The sequence below is a fragment of the Peromyscus eremicus genome, chromosome 17 (genome assembly GCF_949786415.1).
Source record: "Peromyscus eremicus chromosome 17, PerEre_H2_v1, whole genome shotgun sequence".
Lineage (NCBI taxonomy): Eukaryota > Metazoa > Chordata > Mammalia > Rodentia > Cricetidae > Peromyscus > Peromyscus eremicus.
This window is the reverse complement of record NC_081433.1, coordinates 53,087,601-53,109,568: the sequence shown is the minus strand read 5'-3', so window position 1 is coordinate 53,109,568 and position 21,968 is coordinate 53,087,601. Positions and strand designations below refer to the sequence as shown.

Sequence of the window (21,968 nt, the reverse complement as noted above, 5' to 3'; positions counted from 1 at the left end):
ACAGATCTGGGATTGACACCAATTTCATTCATAGAAGAAACGGCAAGCTGGGTCTGGGAACTGAACTCCCTCTTCCGCAGGCTCCGTCTGCGCACCTAACCACTGAGCCATCTTTCCAGCCCCTGCCAACTCTTAAGTACGATGTGGTTTCAATATGTGAATGTTATTACTGTTTGGGGACTCCACCACATTACTGGCAGAAGGCATGTATATGTTTATCTTGGGGGAGGAAAACTTTTAGAATGCCCCTGCAGTGGCTGTATCTAAAGGAAATGGGAATTTACTGTCCACAAGCAAGAGTTTGTAGGATCGAATGAACAGTCCTTGCCTGTCAGGTTGCATCCATCATATCCCGATATAATTATGTTATAATTCTGCAGGGCTACAGACTGCAACCTGCAGAACAGAGATGGCACTCATAAGCCCTCAGGGAAAAGTCTTTCTAATTTTAGGCAGAGAGACCTGACTCATGATCTCACCAACTGGGAGATGGAAGCAAGAGATTCCAAGGCCAGCCCTAGCAACATGAGGTCCTATCTCAAAAACCAAAAACAAAGGTACCAATTGATCAAAAGGAGCTCTAGGAGAAGTATTGCCACATGAAAACACTTCATTTTCATTGCAAGAATTAATCTGTTTAATAATACCTAGAGATAAATGGACTTGACATTTGAATCCCATGACAATTCTGAACTATAATCCAAGACCAACAAGAATCTTTTTCCTATTTGGACAATGAAAACCTGTAGTATTGTGTGTATTTGTGTGGTGTGCATGTGACGTGTGTCGGTACACACACAAGAGAGCCATGTTGAGAATTTAAAGGCCAGAGCACAACTTTCAAGAGTTGGCTTCTCCTCCACCAACGGTTCCTGGTGACTCAGGTCACCAGGCTTGTATAACTAGTACTTTTCCTACTGGGCCATTTCACCAGCACCGTTTGGTCAAATTTTAACCCACAGGCGGTCTTATTCCTATACTTTAACACATTTTTATTTTTTGTGGGGTGTTTTTTGGAGGGGACGGGATCTCTTTGTAGCCCCGGCTGGCCTGAAACTCATTCTGTGGACCTGATCAGTCTTGACCTTCCTATGTCTGCCTCGCAAAGAGGAGGATGACAGGTCTGAGCCACCACGCTCAGCTCATTAAACGCACTGGTGAAATCACAGTGTAATAGACAGATACACGGCAACTCCTTGAAGAAGGGCAAACTGAAGTGAAAGCAGCAGACTATTTCCCGAGTCTCTCAACTCTGGCCCATGGAAGGTCTCACCGTGTTACAGGTGTCACCACGTTACCACTTGGGCTCCCATTGCCCCAGGAGTTCTTGGCATTCTATTTCTCGACAACACACTGCAGAACTGGCACAGCGTATGTCCTGTGAGATCGGTCCTATAGTGAGGAAACTGTTTTGTGCTTTTGGAGCAAGGTCTCATTCTAAGGACTGGGCAATGGGCTGACCTCAAGCTAGTGGTGATGCCCCTGCCTCAGCTCTTCAGGTGCTGGGATTACAGGTGTGAGTCACCACAAATGGCTGAAGGAAATTCTTTGTAAAAGCTGACTCAGTGGCAGAGTGTTTGCTTACTATGTGTGAGGCATCTAGGTTTGATCCCCAGCACCTGAAAACAAGCAAGCAAACAAAAACCAAGTTATTTGACTTTTCTCTCGTCCACACATATATAAAATGCATGGGAGCCTCTTCAGAAGCAAACATCAACCACAGGAAATAATGCCTTCTCTCAGCAGCTTAACTGTGGCAAGATCTCACTGGTTTTTAAACCACGTTTACAGCAGATTGTCATGTCACACTTGCTTTCCAAACAGCCAAATTATCCCAGGGTTCTTAAACTATAGCTTGGATTCCAGAAAAGTCAAGTTAAATTATTTCAAACTATGCGAAACATTCTCAAGTTTTCCAGTGCTTTAACCACCAGGGGCTCACGTTCCCAGCACACACTGTGACTTCGGCAAAGGCTGCAGGTCCCGACCATGGCAGCCGGGCAGTCTGAAGTGACGACTGTGGACTCCACAGCTGTCACGCCCAGGAGCCTCTCATGTTCTAGCTGGCTGAGAGGCCAGTTCCAGCAACCGCTTACTCAGGAGGGCATTGTGTCGTTTCAGGTACGCTATTATGTCTCCTTGCTTTTCAACAATTTCTTCTAGGCTTGACATAGTCCTGCAGAAGTCAAGACATAAACAGGTTACACAAATTCACCAGCATTCTTTGACATCATTTCAAATGAGTCCTCAGTGGTATTCAGTAAGGCACATTGTGCCCAGTATTTTCCCTTGGGTTTTATACACCAGGGATATTCCAAAATCAGTCTTTCATGAACGAACTTAGTGATTTCCGCTCTGGAAATCAATCTGTTTTGCACATATTGCCTTTACTTTTACTTATTTTAGGCTTTTTTTTTTTTTTTTGCCCAGAAAAGTTGCTAAAATTTTTTATAATTTAAACTGGGTGGTGGTGGCACATGCTTTTAATCACAGCACTCAGGAGGCAAAGGCAGGTGGATATCTTTGAGTTTGAAGTCACAATGGTCTACAGATTGAGTTCCAGGACAGCCAGGGCTACACAGAGAAACACTATCCTGAAAAAAAAAAAAGTTTTTACAATTTAAAGTCAACACATGAGCCAGGTGATGGTGGCCCAGCCTTTAATCCCAGTATCCTGAAGCAGTTGGAGCTCTGAGATCCAAGACAGCCAGGGTTACACAGAGAAACACTGTCTTGAAAAACCAAAAATAAATAAGGAAAGAAAAATAAAATTAATTTTAAAAACATGTAAAGTCAATGTGTGGTGCACGCCTTTCATCCCAGCACTCAGGAAGCAGAGCCAGGCAGATCCCTGTGAGTTCAAGGCCAGCCTGGTCTACCTAGCAGCTTCCAGGACAGTCAGGGATAAACAGTGAGAGCCTGTCTCAACACCCCACAACCCCCAAAAGCAGTATCCTCCTAATTTGACAGGGGTGACTATGATAGCTTGTGGTGGTATTGTGCTCCCCAAAATATTGTGCACCCTAATACTGGGGTCAGAGAACAGAACAGCCACTAGATACAGAGGCCAGAAAATGGTGGCACTCACACCTTTAATCCTAGCATTCCGAAGGCAGAGATCTGTCTGTATCTCTGTGAGTTCAAAGCCACACTGGAAACAGCCAGGCATGGTGTCATGCCTATAATCCCAGGAAGTGATGGCAGAAAGCAGAAAGGTATAGAAGGCATGAGGACCAGGAACTAGAGCTGGTTAAGCTTTCAGGCTTTTGAGCAGCAGTTCAGCTGAGATCCATTTAGCTTCCAGTCTGAGGAAACAGGATCGGCTGAGGAATTGGCAAGGTGAGGTAGCTGTGGCTTGTTCTGCTTCTCTGATCTTTCAGCGTTCACCCCAATAACTGGCCTTGGGTTTGTTTTTATTATTAATAAGACCTTCTAAGATTCGTGCTACAATGGCTAATCTTGGTTGTCAACTTGACTGCATCTGGGATTAACTGAAACTCAATCCCTGGGCACTCCTGGGAGGGATTCCTCTTGGTTGGCTCTGGGCCACACCTCCTGGTGGCTGCGCACAGAAAGGAGGTGGATGAGGAAGCTCTGCTTTCTGCTTGTGCCCTCACTCTCACTGGCAAGTCCACCTGTCCCGCTCTGGAGCCCCTCCTTCCTGGTGTTGGAACGGCCTTCCCCAGGGTCCCAGTGTGGACTGAAAACAGGCAGCTCTCCAGCACTCCTCTGGGACTCCAGCACCAGATTAGGACTGCTGAGACAGCCAGTCCCGTAGGCTGAACAACTACCAGATCCTCGACCTTTGTGTCCAGAGACAGCCATTACTGCCTACATAGACCACAGCCTGTAAGCCACTCTAATAAAAAATACATACATACACACACACATACATACATACATACATATATACACACAGATACATACATACATACATACACACAGATATACATACACACATACACATATATACACATGCTGTGGAATAATTCCTTTGTACACTGTGAAGATTTGTTTCTCGGATTGGTTTAATAAAAAGCTGACTGACCGGTAACCAGGCAGGAATTACAGGCAGGACAACCAAACTAGGAGAATGATGGGAAGAAGAAAGGTGGAGTCAGAGGAGATGCCAGCTGCCGAGGAAGCAGGATGTGTAGAAAATGAGGTAACACGCCATGAGCCATGTGGCAGAGCATAGATAAGAAATAGGGGTTAATTTAAGTGTAAGGGTTAGCTGGTAACAAGCCTGAGCTATCGGCCAAGCATTTACAATTAATATTTAGTCTCCAAGTCAGTTATTTGGGAGTAGGCAGTCGGTACAGGAAAGCTACACACACACACACACACACACACACACACACACACACACTACATACATAAATACAGGGTTTCTCTCTTAAGTAACTCTGGGTGTTGTGGAACTCACACCCTGAACTACATAAAACACAGCAAGAGGCAGGTGGATCTCTGTGAGTTGGAGGCTAGCCTGGTCTACATAGTGAGTTCCAGCACTAAGGAAGCCAAGGGAAGAGTCAAGAGTCTGAGTCTACCCTGGGCTACAGAGCAACACAGCAAGCAGGAGTCTAGTGTCTACCATGGGCTACAGAGCAACACAGCAAGCAAGAGTCTAGTGTCTACCCTGGGCTATAGAGCAACACAGCAAGCAAGAGTCTAGTGTCTACCCTGGGCTACAGAGCAACACAGCAAGGAAGAGTCTAGTGTCTACCCTGGGCTACAGAGCAACACAGCAAGCAAGAGACTAGCCTCAAACCCATAGCGAGACCCGACCCCAAACCCCAGACAAACAAACAAACATCAGGACTTAGCTCCTACTTTCCCCAACTCCATATTCACATCACACGTGTCTATCCCCTCAATCCAGTGAATGACATGACAATTTTATGTTAAGTCTGTATTCAGAATCAAATTAGTTTTCACATCTAAGCTAAGCTAAGGTAAGGTCTACTATTTATTATATTTCATATACAAACTTCTATTTTCCCAGGAGTAATACTTGCTCATTTTAAAATTTATAAGGATTTTGTTCTTGAATGAATATTATTTATAACAGAAACAATTATAAACCATCTGATTATTCAGTAATGAAGAAGGCTCTTTAAAAACACGATAGATCTAGAGTTGTGGAGCATGCCTCTGATCCTAATGGGTAGAGGAAGGTGGCTCTCTGTGAATTCAAGGCCAGCCAGGACTACATAGTGAGATGTTTCCAAACAAACCAAAAAGTGCTATGACTGGATACATTACAGTACAGAGGAAAGTTATATGGGAAGAAAATGCTTACTTTTCTGAGAAAAAATTCTGTCTGCTGGCCTCCAACTTGGGGTCCTCCCATCTCAGTCTCCTGGGTCTGTGTGTGTGTGTGTGTGTGTGTGTGTGTGTGTGAGAGAGAGAGAGAGAGAGAGAGAGAGAGAGAGAGAGAGAGAGAGAGAGAGAGAGAGAAAGAGAGAGAGAGAGAGAGAAAGAGAGAGAGAGAGAGAGAGAGAGAAAGAGAGAGAGAGAGAGAGGGAGAGAGAGAAAGAGAGGGAGAGAGAGAGACAGAGAGAGAGAGACAGACAGACAGACAGAAACTAGGGATGAACCCTGAGACTCATACACAGAGCCTCTGACTACATTCTTAGCCTTTATAAAAACTGACTAAAAATTACTTTGGGTCAAGACTTTGCTAAATTGCCCTGGCTAGGGATCCACCCTGCCTCCTTGGAGGCAGCCCCAGTAGACAGAATCAGAGGCACGCACCATCAGGTAACTGAAGGGAAAAAGTTAATTCTTTCTGACTTTTCACTGCCTGTTCAAGCCTTACCTGAAGCCAGTCTCGGAGGCTGTATTGCTGGGGTAAGCAGAGATTTTTTCTTCTTCAAGTACGTCAGGCTGTGGTTTGGCTCTATTGAATCTCCTAACTTTCACTGAAATAATAAAATAGTTTTTAATTAGATTACCTATTTCTGAAGAAATTCCTATGTTCGTTTATTCAAGTGATACTAATTGGTTACTCTTTTTGCATAGATAATATATATGAGATTTCATAATGAGTAAACAGTTTGAATACAATTGTTTATCAACAAACTTACACATTTCAATCTACTAAGCAAGGACTAGTAACAGGGAATGTCGAGATTATCATCAGTAACAACAATAACAATAATAGCAATAACATTTACAACACATGAGCACAGCTTGAGTGTCCTAGAGGATGACCTCATTCCATTCTCAAGACCACATCATGAAGTGAGTACTCATTTTTTTTTTTTTCTTGAGACAGAGTCTCACTGTGTAGACAAGGCTGGCCTGAAACTCAGAAGAGACCCATGTGGGTCTGCCCTACAAATATTAGATTGTGTGTGTGCTTGGCCTGGCCTTTGTTTTTAATTTAGATGCCAAATTTACATGCAGGGCCTAGCTTACTGACTTGGTTATAATCCCAGAGCTTGGAAGGCAAAGGCAGGGGGTTGGCTATAAATCCAGGGTCATTCTGGTTACGTTGCAGCAGTTTTCAAACTGTGGGTCACGACTCCCCTGGAGGTTGAATGACTCTTTCACAGAGGTCACATATCAGATATCCTGCATATCAGATATTTACATTACAATTCACAACAGTATCAAAATTACAGCTATGAAGTAGCAAGGAAAATAAGTTTATGAATGTGGTCACCACAATGTGAGGAATTGTATTAAAGGGTCACAGCACTGGGAAAGTTGAGAACCACTACCTTATAGGAAACATGTTTGTTGATTTGTTTCCTATAAAAGCTTTACTTTAGTTAGCTGAACATTCTTTCTTATTTAAAAACTGTAAATTGTGTGTCTAAGGGTATGTGCCTGTGCTTTCAAGAAGCCAGAGGCACTGGATCCCCTGGAGTGGAGTCACTGGCAGCTGTGAGACTCATGACATGACTCAAAGGCTCCCCCCATCTATGGATGACACAAATGTAGGAAACTGACTCATGGGTAGTGGTTGTCTCTTCTGTTAGTGTGAAAGGAGAGAAGACCGGAAGTGGTCAGAAGTGAGAGACAGGGGTACTAAAGGAGTCCCCAGCTGACAGGGAGACAGGGAGGCGTCTCACTAAAGGGACAGGCTATGCTTCCCAGTGCGCAGGGCAGAGGCAGGCAGAGGTCCCAGGACAGCGGCTTCCGCTCTCACCTGCATACAGCAGCAGACAGCTCAGGGAGCAGATCAGCTCCAGGGCCAGGACGGCCAGCATCAGCTCCAGGTACAGCCTGCCGGGCTCAGGGAAGGAATGCTGTACGCACAGGAGGAGGAGCAGTGCCGTGTTGCCTGAGGAAGGAAGGAGGACAGGCAGAGATGGGACGCTGGTCTCCAAGGCAGCACCAAGTTCCTTCTGGTTTGCTGTCCATAACCTGCTTGCCTGTTTACTTATGTATCCCACTTCCTTAAGCCCTTGTGATTTCCTAAATGAAAGAATGAACTGTGCTGTTATATATGACAAACCCTTAAGGTCAAGACAGCATTTATGCTAATAAGGGTGGGCTCTACGTAGCCTAAGCATGGGTCCAGACACCAGAAGGACCAGCAATTAGAGGGTTGGAACTTCTGCCCCGAATGGCCACAGTTGGGGAAGCTCAAGAGGTTAGAAATTTAAATTCTTAAAAAAAAAAAAAATAATCTGGAGGGCAATAGTTTGGCCTGTAAAACGCTTGCCCAGCATGGATGACAACCTGGGGTCAGTCCTCAGAACCACATAAAATCAAGGATCAGGCTTGTATCCCTGGAATTCAAAAGGTAGACGCAGGAGGACGAAGCCTACATAGCGAGTTTGAGACCATCCTGGACTACATGAGACCTCATCTCCAAAACTCAAGGACTTAAAGATTTAGCTCAGTGGCAAGATGTTTGCTGGGGAAGTTTGAAGCCTTGGGTTTGGCTCCTAAGCACCAAAAACAAAAACAGAAAAGGAAAAATAAAAAAACACAACACCCAAAGAATCTGATGTTGTGGAATAATCTTTTTGTACACTGATTGCTTTAATAAAAAGCTGAACTCTAAATAGCTAGGCAGGATCTCCAGGCACAGAGGACACTGGGAAGAAGGGGGAGGGAGTCAGGAAGGATGCAGAGCAAGCAGCATGGGCATTACACTGAGCCATGAAAAAGAACACAGATTCAAAGATATGGGTTAATTTAAGTTTTAAGAGCTAGTCAGAAACAAGCCTAAGCTATTTGCCAAGCTTTCATAATTAATAATAAGTCTCTATGTCATGATTTGGGAGCTGGCTGGCGGGACAGAGAAAGACTCACTACAATCTGACCTTGTTTTAAAACTAAGGGATGATTTCTTCGCTTTAGAGAAATACTAAATTGGCTTATTTGGTTCTTCTGCACATGTGAAAAAAATATTTATTGACACAGGGTCTCAACACTGTGTAGGCTGGCCTTGAATTCATTGATCCTTCTCCTGCCTCAGCCTCCTGAGGGCTCAGGTGGCATCATACCTAGCTGAAAGTCAGATTTTAAGAAGGTAAAGACAAAATAATTTCTTCATGAATTTCAAAACTATTATTTTCAGATTTTGAAACAAACAGTTATTTCTAGATCATTACTGAGAGTATTCTTTACTCTTGTCCCATATAAGGTAGATAAAGTGGTTAAAAAGTTCCTGATTTATTTTTGTGTTATGGTGACACCTTCTGGTCACATAGTGGCTACACATCCGTTAGAACTCGTGTTCATCCCCCAGGAGAGTCCAGAAGCAATAACCTCTACCCACTCACCCAGGCTCAGTCAAGGTGACCCACTTTACGGTGTTCTTTCTCTGCTGAAGTATATTCCTTGAACCTCCACTAAGACCCCTGGTGAGTGGATGAGCTTGTGGGTTACCCTTCACAACAGTTCTCGACCTGTGGGTCAAGACCCCTTCAACAAACCAATCTGTATCTCCAAAAACATTTGCATTATGATTCAGAACAGTAGCAAAATTAGTTAGGAAACAAAAATAATTTTATCGTTGGGGGTCATCACATGAGGAACTACTAAAGGGTCACTGCATTAGGAAGGTTGAGAACCACTGCTTAGGGTAAATATACTGATAGAATACAGAAGAAAACTTCAATTCTGTAGAACTGAAAAGTTCTTTCTAAGGACAAAATTTGACAGAGTCAAAAGTCCCTAGGTCAGTTCAACTTAATTCTATTAAACCTCTGAAAGCCCCACAACAATAGAGAGAAGCAGGCCAAACCATGTGTGCTGCTACTGATCACGCCTTGAGTCAGGACCCATGAGACTTCTGTTGTCTGTCTCCTGTATGTGTGGGGTACCAGGGATTCAACCTAGGGCCTTGTGCAAGATAAGCAAGTACTTCATCACAAGTGTATTCTGAATCCGATTTTTACGTTTTGTTTTGTGGTAGGGTCTTACTAATTGTGATGGTTTGAATGACAATAGCCCCCATAGGCTCACAGGGAGTGGTACTATTAGGAGGTGTGAGCTTGTTGGAGTAGGTGTGGTCTTGTTGGAGGAATGTGTCACTGGGGATGGGCTTTGAGGTTTCAGATGCTCAAGCCAGACCCAATGTATCTCTCTCTTCCTGCTGCCTGCCAATCTGGACGTAGAACTCTAGGCTCCTTCTCCAGCACCATGTTTGCCTGTGAGCTGCCATGCTTCCTGCCATGATGACAATGGACTAAACCTCTGAACCTGTAAGCCAGCCCCAATGAAATGTTTTCTTTTATAAGAGTTGCCACGGTCATGGTGTCTCTTTACAGCAACAGAACCCTAAGACACTAATGAAGTAGAATAAGGTAGAAAAGACCGATCATTAGATATTGACTCACTGATTTATTTAGGGACTTATTTAAAGCACTGCTTGTCCTGCCTATATGCCAAGCACAACTTCCCTTGCTACCTGGGACATGACGACCTGGAGAAACAGCTGAAACCATGGCTTGTTGTCTTTAACAACCTGCTGACTGCCATGTACGCCTCTGGAAAATCGCCTTGTCGTTTTTAGAGTATAAAACAGGAATGCAAACTGGACCCAGGACGGAGGCCTTTCAGGAGCTGTGCCCACTTTGGTCCCCTGCTGACAGCTCCTCTCTTCCACTCTCCTCGGGGTAGGAGTGCCTATTCCAGAAGCACTGGAGTTGCTGCTCCTCGACACTAAGTTACCCGGGGTAACCTTCACACACCCTGTAGCCCAAGCAAGCCTTAACACTGTGATTCTCCTGCTCGGTCTCCCAGGTGGCAGGCCTAGGCCTGGTGAGGCCAGGCTTAAGACACAGGTGGTTTTGAGTTTTCTGTTTTGAATAATATAGCTTATTTGTCTATCTCCTAGCAAATTGTTATCATTATTTCCTATAGCACAAAAAAAAATCACTGAACTTCATTTTAAAAATCCTTTTATGGGGTGAGGTTTTTGTTTGTTTGTTTGTTTGTTTGTTTGTTTGTTTAAGATAAGGTCTCTCATGTAGCCCAGGCTGGCCTTGAACTCCGGGGCCTCCTGCCTCCACCTTGTAAGTACAGAGACCTTTTCTAATCCTCAGAAATATCAACAGCAGCAGGCAGCATCCTTCCTCCTGGAGCAAGTCAGCTGGCTGGTTCCAAAAAGGTGGAAAATTCTACATTTGGAAAAGGGATGCACTCATATCACATCCACAGCAAATAGAAATTTCAAACGAAAATTAAGGCTATCTGCCCAGCATGGTGACACAAAATTTGTAATTCTAGCACTGACTTGGGAGGCAGAGACTCCGGGAGGATTGCCATTAGTTGGAGGCTAGCCTGATGGAAAAGAGAGCTCTGGGAATGCCAGCCTACAAGACACAGTGAGCTCCTATATCAAAACAGCAGAGACTGGAGGAAAAGCTTCAAGAGGCAGGTGGGACAGAGCACAGTCGGAGAGTGCTTGCGGAGATGCCCCAAGCTTTGGGTTCAGTCCCTCTTCCCACCAAAAGAAAACTTCAGGATAGCGGCTACAATATGTATCACTCGCAAAAAGAGACTATATTTGATTCTAAAATCAATAAAGTCTAATTCCACATGTCCTTTTATCACCTTTGGCACTCAAGCTGCAGAGCAGCTGAGAGACGCAAGGCTTACCAGAAGAGTGGACCATGAGGGGGAGTGTTTTGAGACGCCTCGTAGACCGGTAGATCTGGGAATAGCCGCGGCCTCTGACTTTGCTGTGGTGGTAGTGGAGGTAGCGGTCAAGAAGCACATGCAGAACCCACAGGCTGACTTTCCCAAGGATGATGACCGTCTGGACTTTCAGTGGGCTGGTGTAGTTTTCTGGACACTTGTCTTCATTCGGATTAGGGTACGAACACAGCACGCCTGTTAAAAACGCCAAAGTAACAAACACAACCTGTGGGAAGAAAAGCAGGAGGATTCACAGTCAATGTGTAGGATGCGGTCAGGACCAGTGAGATGACTCGGTGGGCCAAGGGACTTGTCACCATGACTGACAACCTGAGTGTGACTCCCCGGATCTACACGGTGGGAGGAGAGAACTGACTCCTGCCAGCTGTCCTGACTTCAGCGTGTGCTGTGGCACACGTACCTGCATGCACACGGGTGTGAACGTACACTCTCACACATCAGTGTAATAAAAAATTAGCATAAATATATGGGTTTAGGAAACAGGAACTGCCATTTCCTAAAAGGCTGTGTGACTTAGGCCATCCTACTCTGACAAATGATTGTACAAGCTTTTTACCAAAAGCACTCTGAAGAACTGTAGGAGCTGGGCACAGAGACATATGTCTGTCATCCGAACACTCAGGAGGCTGGAGAATTCGAGGTCAGCCTGGGCTATACAGGGAGATCCCACGGCCAATTTGAAAGAGAAAAATGCAAGAAATCTAGAACACAGACAAAATCACAAATAAGAAAATAAAATCGCCCTAAATCCCATTTAAGATGATCACGGAATGTTGAACTTTCATGCCTTTCTCTCTTTTATTAAAAAAAAAAAAGAGGTATAAAAGGAGTTGGTTATCTCAGAGGCAATTAATAAGGACTGGAGAGATGGGTCAGCAGCTAAGAGTGCAAACAGCTCTGGCAGAGGACCTCAAGGGTTCGGTCCCCAGCACCCATGTCAAGCCCCGGAGGATCAGATACTCTCTTCTAGCCTCCAAGGACATCTGCACTCCCCCTCCCCACATAATTAAAAATAAAAAAATTACGAACTAATAAAATTATATACAGAAGATCTCTGAATTCTACAAATTGAGACCTTGACTTTAAAAAAAGGGGGAAAAAAGCATTCCATGTGCATGTCCAAATACTTGAAGGCATTATCACCCGCTGGCCCATAAGCTGGCCTCTACTGATTGGACAGAGGACCATAACATAGTCAAATGAGAAAGCTGTGCAGCAATGAGTCTCGGCTGTGACATGGGAGATCTGTCAGCAGTCAGCAGAACTCAGAGCTTGCTAGAATGTATCATCCTGTCCTCCAGAGCCGGTCTCTTGGGGCACAGTCCACCTTCTAATGAAGTCTGATGAATGGGGAACTTAGAAAAGGAATGACAGAGTATTAAAATTAAATAGGTAATCAATTTAAATTAACATGGACCTGCATATATGCTAATGAACGAATTCACATGAATTTATCAAAAGGCTAAGGTCTTAGTATGCAGCCCAGACTGACTTCTTCTTTGATCTCGGCCTGCTAATTGTCAACATTACAGGCATGTTTTTTTTTGTTGTTGTTGTTGGTTTTTTTTTTTTTTTTGAGACAGGGTCTCACTGTACAGCCCTGACTGGCCTGAACTTGATTTGTAGCTCAGGCTAGCCTTAAACTCACAGAGACTGCCTGCCTCTGCTTCCAAGTGCTGGAATTACAGGCGTGTGTCACTAAGCTTGGCTTTAACTTATGAATTTATTGTGCATGTGTGTGTGCACTTTTCTAGGACATAAATATGGACATCAGAGGACAATTTTTCTAGAGTGGATTCTCTCCTTCTACCCTGTTTGGAGGCAGTGTTTTTATTCATAGATCAGCTAGCCTGGAATGCAGAATACCAGGTACTTTGTGATTTCTTAGTATGACAATCACACTGCCATGCAAACATCTCTACAATCCATTCTTTGAAGTATGGGCACAAAAATTTGTACAAAAATACACATATCCCAGCACTCGAGAGGCAGAGCCAGGTAGATCTCTGTGAGTCTGAGGCCAGCCTGATCTACAGAGTGAGATCCAGGACAGGCACCAAAGCTGCACAGAGAAACCCTATCTCAAAAAAAAAACCCAACATATATATATATATATAAAATATATATAAAATACAGTTTAAAAGTTGATAGATATACCCCAAATACCCTCCCCCAAAGAGCTTACACCCGCTGTGTGTGCACACGTGTGTATGCGGGGGTGGGGTGGGGTGGGGGGTGGGTGGGGGGTGGGGTCAGAGGACAATGCAGGTGTTGTTCTTTGGGAGACATCTGCCTTGTTTGGTTTTGGAGATGGAGTCTCTCAGGAGGATCTGGGGCTCACCTCCTATTAGATGAGGCTTGCCAGAGTCCCAGGGTTCCTCCTGTGTCCACCTCCCCATTGTTGGGAGCGTAGTCCTCCCGTTGGAGGGGGGACCCAGCTCCTCAAGCATATCTTATGACTGGGCCATCTCGCCACCTCCATGCTGGTGTGCTTTTAGAAAGAGCAGCGCTGCACTAAACTCACATGTATAAACAACAGAAGATTCGCTATGATGACCGTAGGAAGAGGGTGGAATCTGGGTCTAAAGTGAGCATGTAAGGAGTGGTGTGGGAGAGGCTGGGTGTCCAGAAGCGGGTCATCATCAATACTTTGAAGGATCTCCAAGGAACCCTGTGAGGCAAAAACACACAAGTTACAGCAAGACTTTCTGGGTCATGTTTCTCTTTCTGTTCTTTCTTTAGGTTTTTCAAGACAAGGTTTCTCTGTGTAGCCCTGGCTATCCTGGAACTTGCTCTGTAGACCAGGCTGGCCTTGAACTCACAGGGATCCACCTGCCTCTGCCTCTTGAGTGCTGGGATTCCAGGTATGAGCCGTCACACCTGGAACTTTTAAAACTACTTTGTATGATTTTTGTATTGTTTGTGACACACAACTATGACCTCAGTACTTGGGAGGCTAAGACAGAGTAACCCAGAACTTGAGTCTAGTACCAGCCTAGGATACTGAGCAGTCGCTTTTTCTACAAAGACAAAATGAGCTGGGGAGATAGCTCAGGAGTAGAGTGCTCGGCCAGCATATGTGACACCCTGGCTTTGGTTCCCTGCACTGCAAAAACAAAACAAAACAAAACAAACCAACCAACAAAAACCCCAAGGGCCTGGGGTGTAGCTTAGTGGTAGAGAGCTTCCTCCACACAATGAGGTCCTGGCTCCAATGCTTAACACCACACACACACACACACACACACACACACACACACACACACAAAATCAACAACAAAAAACACTGCACACACCAGAGGCAGAACTACCCCACCTAAACTAAACTTTGAAAAATTACTACCCTTTAGGTAATGCCATATGAGTTGTCAAAAATTTTATCTTATTTATTTGGTTTTTATTTGTTTCGAGACAGGGTTTCTCTGTGTATCCCTGGCTGTCCAACTCACTCTGTAGACCAAGCTGGCCTTGAACCCACAGAGATCTGCCTCCAGAGTGTTGGGATTAAAGGTGTGCAACCACCACTGCCCGGCTGGCAAAACTTTTATTAAAACAATCTTTCACAGAGGTTCATCTGCTTCCCGAGCATAGGGATTAAAGTTGTGAGGCTTGAGACAGGGTCTTTCTTACCCTCGCTACACCCCATGCTGACTTTGAACTCACTGTGTAGGCCAGACTGGCTTCCAACTCATGCTTTGGAAGCCATGAAAGAACCTTTTTTTTTTAAGACAGGGTCTCACTATTTAGCTCTGGCTAGAATGGACTTGCTCTGTAGACCAGATAGCCTCCAGCTCACAGAGATCTGCTTCTAACTCCCAAGTGCTGGGATTAAAAAAATGTGTTACTACACTTAGTCCCATAGAAGTAGTTTTTTTTTTGTTTGTTTTTTTTTTTTTTTTTTTTTTTTTTTTTTTTGTTTTTCGAGACAGGGTTTCTCTGTGTAGCTTTGCGCCTTTCCTGGAACTCACTTGGTAGCCCAGGCTGGCCTCGAACTCACAGAGATCCACCTGGCTCTGCCTCCGAGTGCTGGGATTAAAGGCGTGCGCCACCACCGCCCGACTAGAAGTAGTTTTATTTCATTTCATTTTTTCCTTTCCTTTTCTTTTTCTTTTTCTTTTTTTCTTTCTTTTTTTTTTTTTTTTTTTGAGACAGAGTCTCTTTCTACATAGCCCTCGATGTCCTAGAACTCACTATAGAGACCAGGCTAGCCTGAAACACAGAGATCCATGTGTCTCTGCCTCCAGAGTACCAGAATTAAAAATGTACACCACCATGTCCACTATTTCATTAATTTCTATAATTCCAGAACAAAGTAATACATGGTATAATTTAAGCAACCTATTTTTTTTAAATTGCAATAAGGTCTCCCTAATTTGCTCAGGCTGGTCTCAAACTCCTGTGCTAAAGCAATCCTCTAGTCTCCACACTTCATGTACTGAGATTATAGGTATATGCCACCGTGTCCGGCTTCAACCTATTTCATTAAGCCTTCAAAATGTAAGCCTCATCCGAGCCAAAGAGCTCGGCTTGGGGAGAGAGGGAAAGTCATTTTTGTTCGGGAGGATAGCTACTGGTAGACTGACCATGCTCAAGTAGATGTGCTTACACCCATGCACGGGCAGAGAGCACTAATTAAGGCTCAGTGGGTTATATAAAAAGAAGAGGAGGAGGAAGACGAGGGGGAGGACATGAAGGTGGTTAGGGGACCACTGATGGGAAAGAGTGAACTCAGAGGGAAGGTGAGGGGCGGATGTGATCAATTCATACATTACATACACGTACAGTCGAAGCTAGCCTTGAACCTGATCCTCCTGTCTGTACCCACTGGAACTGTAGGCATGCACCACCACACTAGGCCACAGATGCAATTATTAAACTGCCTGGTGTTCTACAATACTTTGAAAATCGGCCTTACTAAGAATGCCTTAAAGAGAGCCTGGGGGGGTGTGGCTCAGTGGTCAGTGTTCACCTAGCATGTCTGAGAAACTGGGGTCTATCCCCAGCACCCACCACCTCATTTCTTCCAAAAGTGACTAAAACAAGTTTTTGATTTTAACAGAAATATTCTAAGTGCCAGTAGGAACATCACTCCGTGGAACCATTAGGGAGACATGAGTTTATAGGAATTAGTCTCCACAAAAATGTCTAGCTGTCAGTCGAGTCCTGGGTGCTATTCCAGCCATGTTTAAAGGTGCTGTGTCTGCAGTCACATTACTTCCCATTCTCTGCTGCATACAAATGAGGCGTGTCTCAATCTCAGACTCTTAGTGGACACTGGTATGTATGGGGACAGTGTCACCTGCCCAGAATCTCAGCACTTGGGAAGCAGAGGCCATAAGATCGAGGGCCATTGAAGGCTAGCCTGGACTACATAGTGAGTTCTAGGCTGGCAAGTTAGTGAGATCCTATCTCAAAAAGAATAATGAAGGCCGGAGCGAGCCATGGCTCAGCAGTTAAGAGTACTTGTTGCTTTTCTAGAGGATCTGAGTTTGGTTCCCAGCACCAACATGATGGCTCACAACCATCTGTAAACCTAGATCCCGACTTCCAGGGGACCCGGTCTTTCTCCTGACTTCCTCGGGCATGTACATGGCACACATAGAAGCATGCAGTCTAACACTCATATAGATACAATAAATTCACACATACACACACACACACACACACACACACACACGCTTATTTTTAAAGAGTGAAGGAATATGAGGGGTGATAATACCTCAAGGGTAGAGCTCTTGGCTCACATGTGTGAGGCCCTGGGGTCAAAACTCAATACTAGATTTACATGTGGAAATCTAAAGTGTGACCCAGGTCTGGGGTGCTGCTCAGTTTTCAGACTCGGGCACCTAATGCTGCTACAGTGCCCTGTGTATTCAATCGCTTAGAAGCGTCCACTTTATTTACTGAAATCTATGGTACAATTCTGACGATTTTGTTTGTGTTTTGAGAGGGGCTCCCTCTAGGTAGGTCTGGCTGACGAAGAACTTCCTAACTTAAACTCAACTTGTGGTGAATCTCTTGCCTCTGAGTATTGTGATAGCAAGCATGCATCACAGGCTAGCTTACAATTCTGGTTGTTTCTGTTCCCAACACCGTCTTCCTTGAGCATTTTCTCTATCTGAAGAACATGGGACCTTGCCAATTTGCCCCTCAGCTAATGTCTAAGCATGCTTATGTGCTCAGATAGGGCAATTCCCACCAGGGAGCCTTCCTGGATACCTGAGATCTGGAGCATGCCACATCTCTATCTCTGTTTCCAAAGCATTATGTGTAACTCCCCTGTCATACTGTCCACTAATGACTTTCCCCCTTCTTTATTTTTTCCAAAGCCTGCCTATTTATCCACCTTTCCTGGTAGACTATATTGGATTTACCAATTCCCACCTCTTACTTGTCTGTCTTACGGACACACTCAGCAAACACTGGTGCAGGAATCAGTGTACGCTCCACATCTGTCTTTGCGGGTTTCCACAACTCACTCACGGGCATCAGTCGCTCATCAGGAGAAGCAATAAGGACATAAGGAGGCGGGACCAACTCTGACCAGAGGTAGTAAGAGCTGTGGCTCCTCCCTGTTCTTCCCCAGCTCCCTGCCTCTCACAACACACCCTCACCTTCTCCTGGTCATTCCTAGCTCGTCACCTGACAAGCAGGTCAACTTCAAGCTTTTGAACATTAGAACAGTTCTATTTTCTCTTTGCTCTTTCTACCTATTTCTGTGTTGTTTCTGAATCAGTTTCAATCTGCTCATCATTAGTCCCATTTTATCTGTCTTCTTACAAGTCTGGTTTTTTTATTTTTATTTTTATTTTTATTTTTATTTTTCCAAACCTAGGACCTCACACATATGAAGCAAGTGCTCTAACACTGAGCTGCATCCTCAGAACTATAAATTATTCCTTCGTTTCTTCTATGAACTCCCTATAGCTCCCTAAAGCCAAGGGTGACCTTGAACTTACGATGCTCTAGCCCTTACCTCCTCAGTGCTGGGCTTATAGATGTGTGCTGCCATGCCTGGTTTATGTGGCGTTGAGTTCTGGGCTATGTGCAAGCTAGGGAAGTAAGAACTCTACCAAGTAGGCCCAGCCCATTCCACTACTTACAACTGAGTGAATTACTACTACCAAAAGAACTGACCTATTGTTTTTATTGTTTTGGCCCAAACACTCTCTCTTCACTCCCCCCCCCCCCCAGTAACTGCTTCCTTTGGGGACCCGATGACAATGTTGCATTAAGCCTTACTGGGACCCAGGTATGGTGGCGCATGCTTGTTTATAACCTCAGCATATGTGAGGCTTCAGCAGAAGGATTCCTGTGAGCCTGAGTTAGTGTGAGCCTGTAAAAAAACAAAACAAAAACCCTGAGGGAATATCTTTAACTCTTTTCCCTCTCTCTCTCCTGGTCTGGGCGTAGTCAAAGAACCAAAGATGGTTTGTCCAACCTACTCTCCACAAGAAGTGCGAAGCAAAGACAGACACTAGGTAAGTTGACAGCTGCACGCTGACCCCAGGGTAGACTCCAAAGTGACTCCTGTCATTGCAGACACTCTGAGCTGCCCTCGTTTGGGTCCTCGCAGAGCCCTGGGTGTTAATTCACCCGAATCTGCACCAAGTCCTGTTCGTTATAAATGAGCCATTAGTTCACTGACTCACTTGAGTGTCTATATAAATGAACCATTAGTTCGCCAACTCACTTGAGTGTCTGGGCTTGCAACACAGTCCATGCACTTAGCTCATTAAATGTGCGCTTTGTTATCTACAAAATACCCAAAGCAGGCAACCTACTCAGGTCCATAGTCATTCAGCTATTTAACTGTTGGCAAAATAATCATCACCAACTGTCTGTTGAAGGAAACATCAGGACTGTACCCCTGAAACTGACGTATCCAAGAACTCCAGGGCAGCTCAGCCCCAAGAAACACTTGCTGCTTGTTTTTTTTCTAAACCATTCACTTTTCCTCTTAGATATTTATTTCCTCTGTAATTGCCAGCCCATGAAATCTCATTCTTAAAATTTCAAAAGCAACGGGCTTTGCTTTAATACATGAGTCTTGAGTTTCCATGTATTAGTTTTCCATTTTCTCAATTGAAAAATAAAACTAGTTTTTTTTTTCCAGTCTTACTGTTAGAAACATATTTATTTCATCCAGAAAATTTAACTAGCAGAGGGGTTAAAGCTGACCCCAGGGTCAGGGTTTGGTCCTCAGCTGGGGGTGGGGGAATTTAACTAGCTAGGTGTGGTGAGGCACTCCTGCTTTCCCAGCACTAAAGAGGTTGAGTTGGGGAACAGTTTGGCAAATTTGAGGTCAGATTAGGCTAAATAGTAAGTACCAAGCCAGCTAGGGCTACACAGTAAGTCTAAAATAAATGACTGCAGGAACCACGGACACAAGAATCTAAGCTCTGATACGTCTGGTACCTTGCTTTTCTGGATGGACTTTAGAACTAAGACCAAGGTGATGTTCTTTTTAGTTATTAGCTCGGGTCAGTGTGCTCACGAAATGTCAGCCTTGCATTTCTCAAGGGCAGGAATTTTCAAACGCATGTTTCCTCCCCAAGTGTCCCCCCCATCCAATTTCAAATCAACATTTAATCATAGTGTCTTAATAAACTTTCAAACACAAGATTTTTGCAATTGTATTATCGTTCTATACCGGCTACACCGTGAACTGGGCCACCGCGTACTTTAGAAAAAACAAAAACAAAAACAAAAACCAATTAAGTTTGCATCTATCTAAGATTAAAACATCTTTCTGTTCCTACCATGCCTACATTCAAAACAGCACATGATATTGTTTTTTTTTTTCCCCCCTCCAATCTGGGTTTCTGGGAGATGAGAGCTACAGGTCGTCCCCGAGGGATGCTGGAGTTCAGCCCCGCACCACAGCCACTCCAGGTCCCGGGTCCTCTCTCCAGCCACCGCAGGAAGACCCACAGGACCCACAGATAGGAGTCGGGCTCGCGGGGGGGGTTTGCAAGCCGCCACCGGCCTGCCAGCCTCCCTCAGGAAGGACTGTCAGGCCAGCGCGCATCACGTGAAGCTCCCAGTTCCGGAACCAAAGACGCGCGGTGCACGTGAGCCGCCGACCGAAGGGACCCTGGCGGCCACCGGGACGCGTCCCTCCGACTTCGATCCGGAAAGGATCCCCGGGCCCGCGATCCTCCCACCCCCACCCCCGCACCCAGCGTCCCCTACGGTCCAGGCCGCTGCGGCTCTGGGTCGCTCGCAGCCCGCAGTCTCCGCCCCGCTGAGCCCAGCACAGGAAGCGGGGATGGCGGGGACAGGGCTCGGCGCCTCACTCACGTCCTCCAGCCTGCCGCCCGCCGCCATGCCCCGCCGTCGCGGGCCGATACCCCGCCAGCCTGACCTCTCCACCGGCGCCCGGGCACCCAGGGCCCGGGACAGTCGCACCTTCGGGGACCTGCGCGCCCCCGCCCCGGACACACCCACTTCTGCGCTCGCCCCGCCCCGACTGCCCAAGGCCACGCCCCTCTATCGAAATCAGCCGATCAGCAGTCAGGGGGCGTGGCCTTCCCCCGCCAGTCTCCAGCTCGGGCGTCGTTCTGGCCCAGGCGTTTCTTGGGGCGGGGGATGGTTGGTGGTGGATCTCCCCTAGACCGTTGCTTGACCTGTGGATCAGAGATTTAGCAATTGAAGGACGAATTTCTAGTGGAGCCGTTTGAACATGATCGGCAAATGCTTCCCTTTAAAACGTTATTTCTATGGCGCAGTATTTGTTTGCAGCCATGACTTGGAAAAAGACGCAGTAAAATCGTAACTCCACCTGTAGAGGGACCGCACTGGAATAAAGATTCCGGTTTCTGTAACATGATTCACAGGTGTCTCCACAGAGAAGCAAAGCAGTTAGATGTTTTAGGGGCTTAGGGGTTTTGTATCTGTCATCGTCGTTCCCCACCCCACCCCACCCCACCCGACCCCACCCCACACTTTCTTGAGACAGGGTCCTGACTGTCCTGGAACTCACCATGCAGACCAGACTGGCCTTGAACTCTCAGAGATTCTCCTGTCTCTGTCTCCCGACTGCTCTGATTAAAGGCGTGCGCCACCATCCTTGGCCCAAGATTGAGTCAGTTCTTTTCTTCCACCATATGAGTCCCAGGCTTGGTAGCAAGGGCCATTTGCCAGCCCTCAATTTTTTATTAAAACAAGGTCTCCTGTTACTCATGCTGACCTAGGAATTGATGTGCTCTGAAACTGACCTTGAATCCCTGGTCCTCCGGCCTTCGCCCACTGACACCTGGCATTACGAGTGTGTGCCGTCACGCCTGATGAGTTGTTTTGTTTTATATACGAAGTGTTTATTTTTAATTGTTTTTATTGTATGTGTATGAGTGTTTTACTTTAGAATCTGTGTGTATCTGTGCACCAAGTGCATGCCTGTTGCCCAGGGAGGCCAGAAGAGGTCATTGGATCCTCTGGCACCGAAGTTAGAGACAGTTGTGAGCTGCCATGTGGGTGCTGGGAATGAAACCCAGGTCCTCTGGGTTAGTGCATTTTAAGCGCTGAGCCACCTCTGCAGCCTGAGTTTTAGTTATATTTATGGAATCAAACTGGGTGTGGTGGCACACATCTCTAGCCCTAGGACTTGGTAGAGGCGGGAGGATCATGAGTTCAAGGCCAGGCTTTTAATGAGTTAGAGGCAAGCCTGGGTTCTGTGAGACTATCTCATGAAGAAATAAAGAAGAGTGCTCAAGGACTGTGGGTGAAGAAGAATTAGAGGGTAAAGGTCATTGACGCCGACTGGACTTGTCCATCGGAAAGAATGCCTCCATATGTCCTGGAAAAACTAGCTGAAGCGTGTTGCTTCCTTCTCTCCC

At 45.6% G+C, this 21,968-nt stretch overlaps 1 protein-coding gene across 2 annotated transcripts; it reads right to left on the bottom strand.

Annotated features, from left to right (window-relative positions):
* Positions 1–1,996: 1,996 nt before the first annotated feature.
* Tmem192 (transmembrane protein 192) lies at positions 1,997–20,566 on the bottom strand. 2 transcript variants are annotated; one of them, XM_059244602.1, is made up of 6 exons: positions 20,434–20,566; positions 13,655–13,801; positions 11,071–11,335; positions 7,160–7,294; positions 5,822–5,924; positions 1,997–2,176 (listed from the first exon to the last, which is right to left on the bottom strand). In XM_059244602.1, exons 1-6 carry the CDS (start codon positions 20,458–20,460, stop codon positions 2,053–2,055), a joined length of 801 nt encoding a protein of 266 aa, XP_059100585.1. In that variant the 5' UTR covers positions 20,461–20,566; the 3' UTR covers positions 1,997–2,052. The 2 variants fall into 2 exon arrangements, with proteins under 2 accessions (XP_059100585.1, XP_059100586.1); XM_059244603.1 differs by lacking the exon at positions 7,160–7,294.
* Between the last annotated feature and the right edge of the window lie 1,402 nt (positions 20,567–21,968).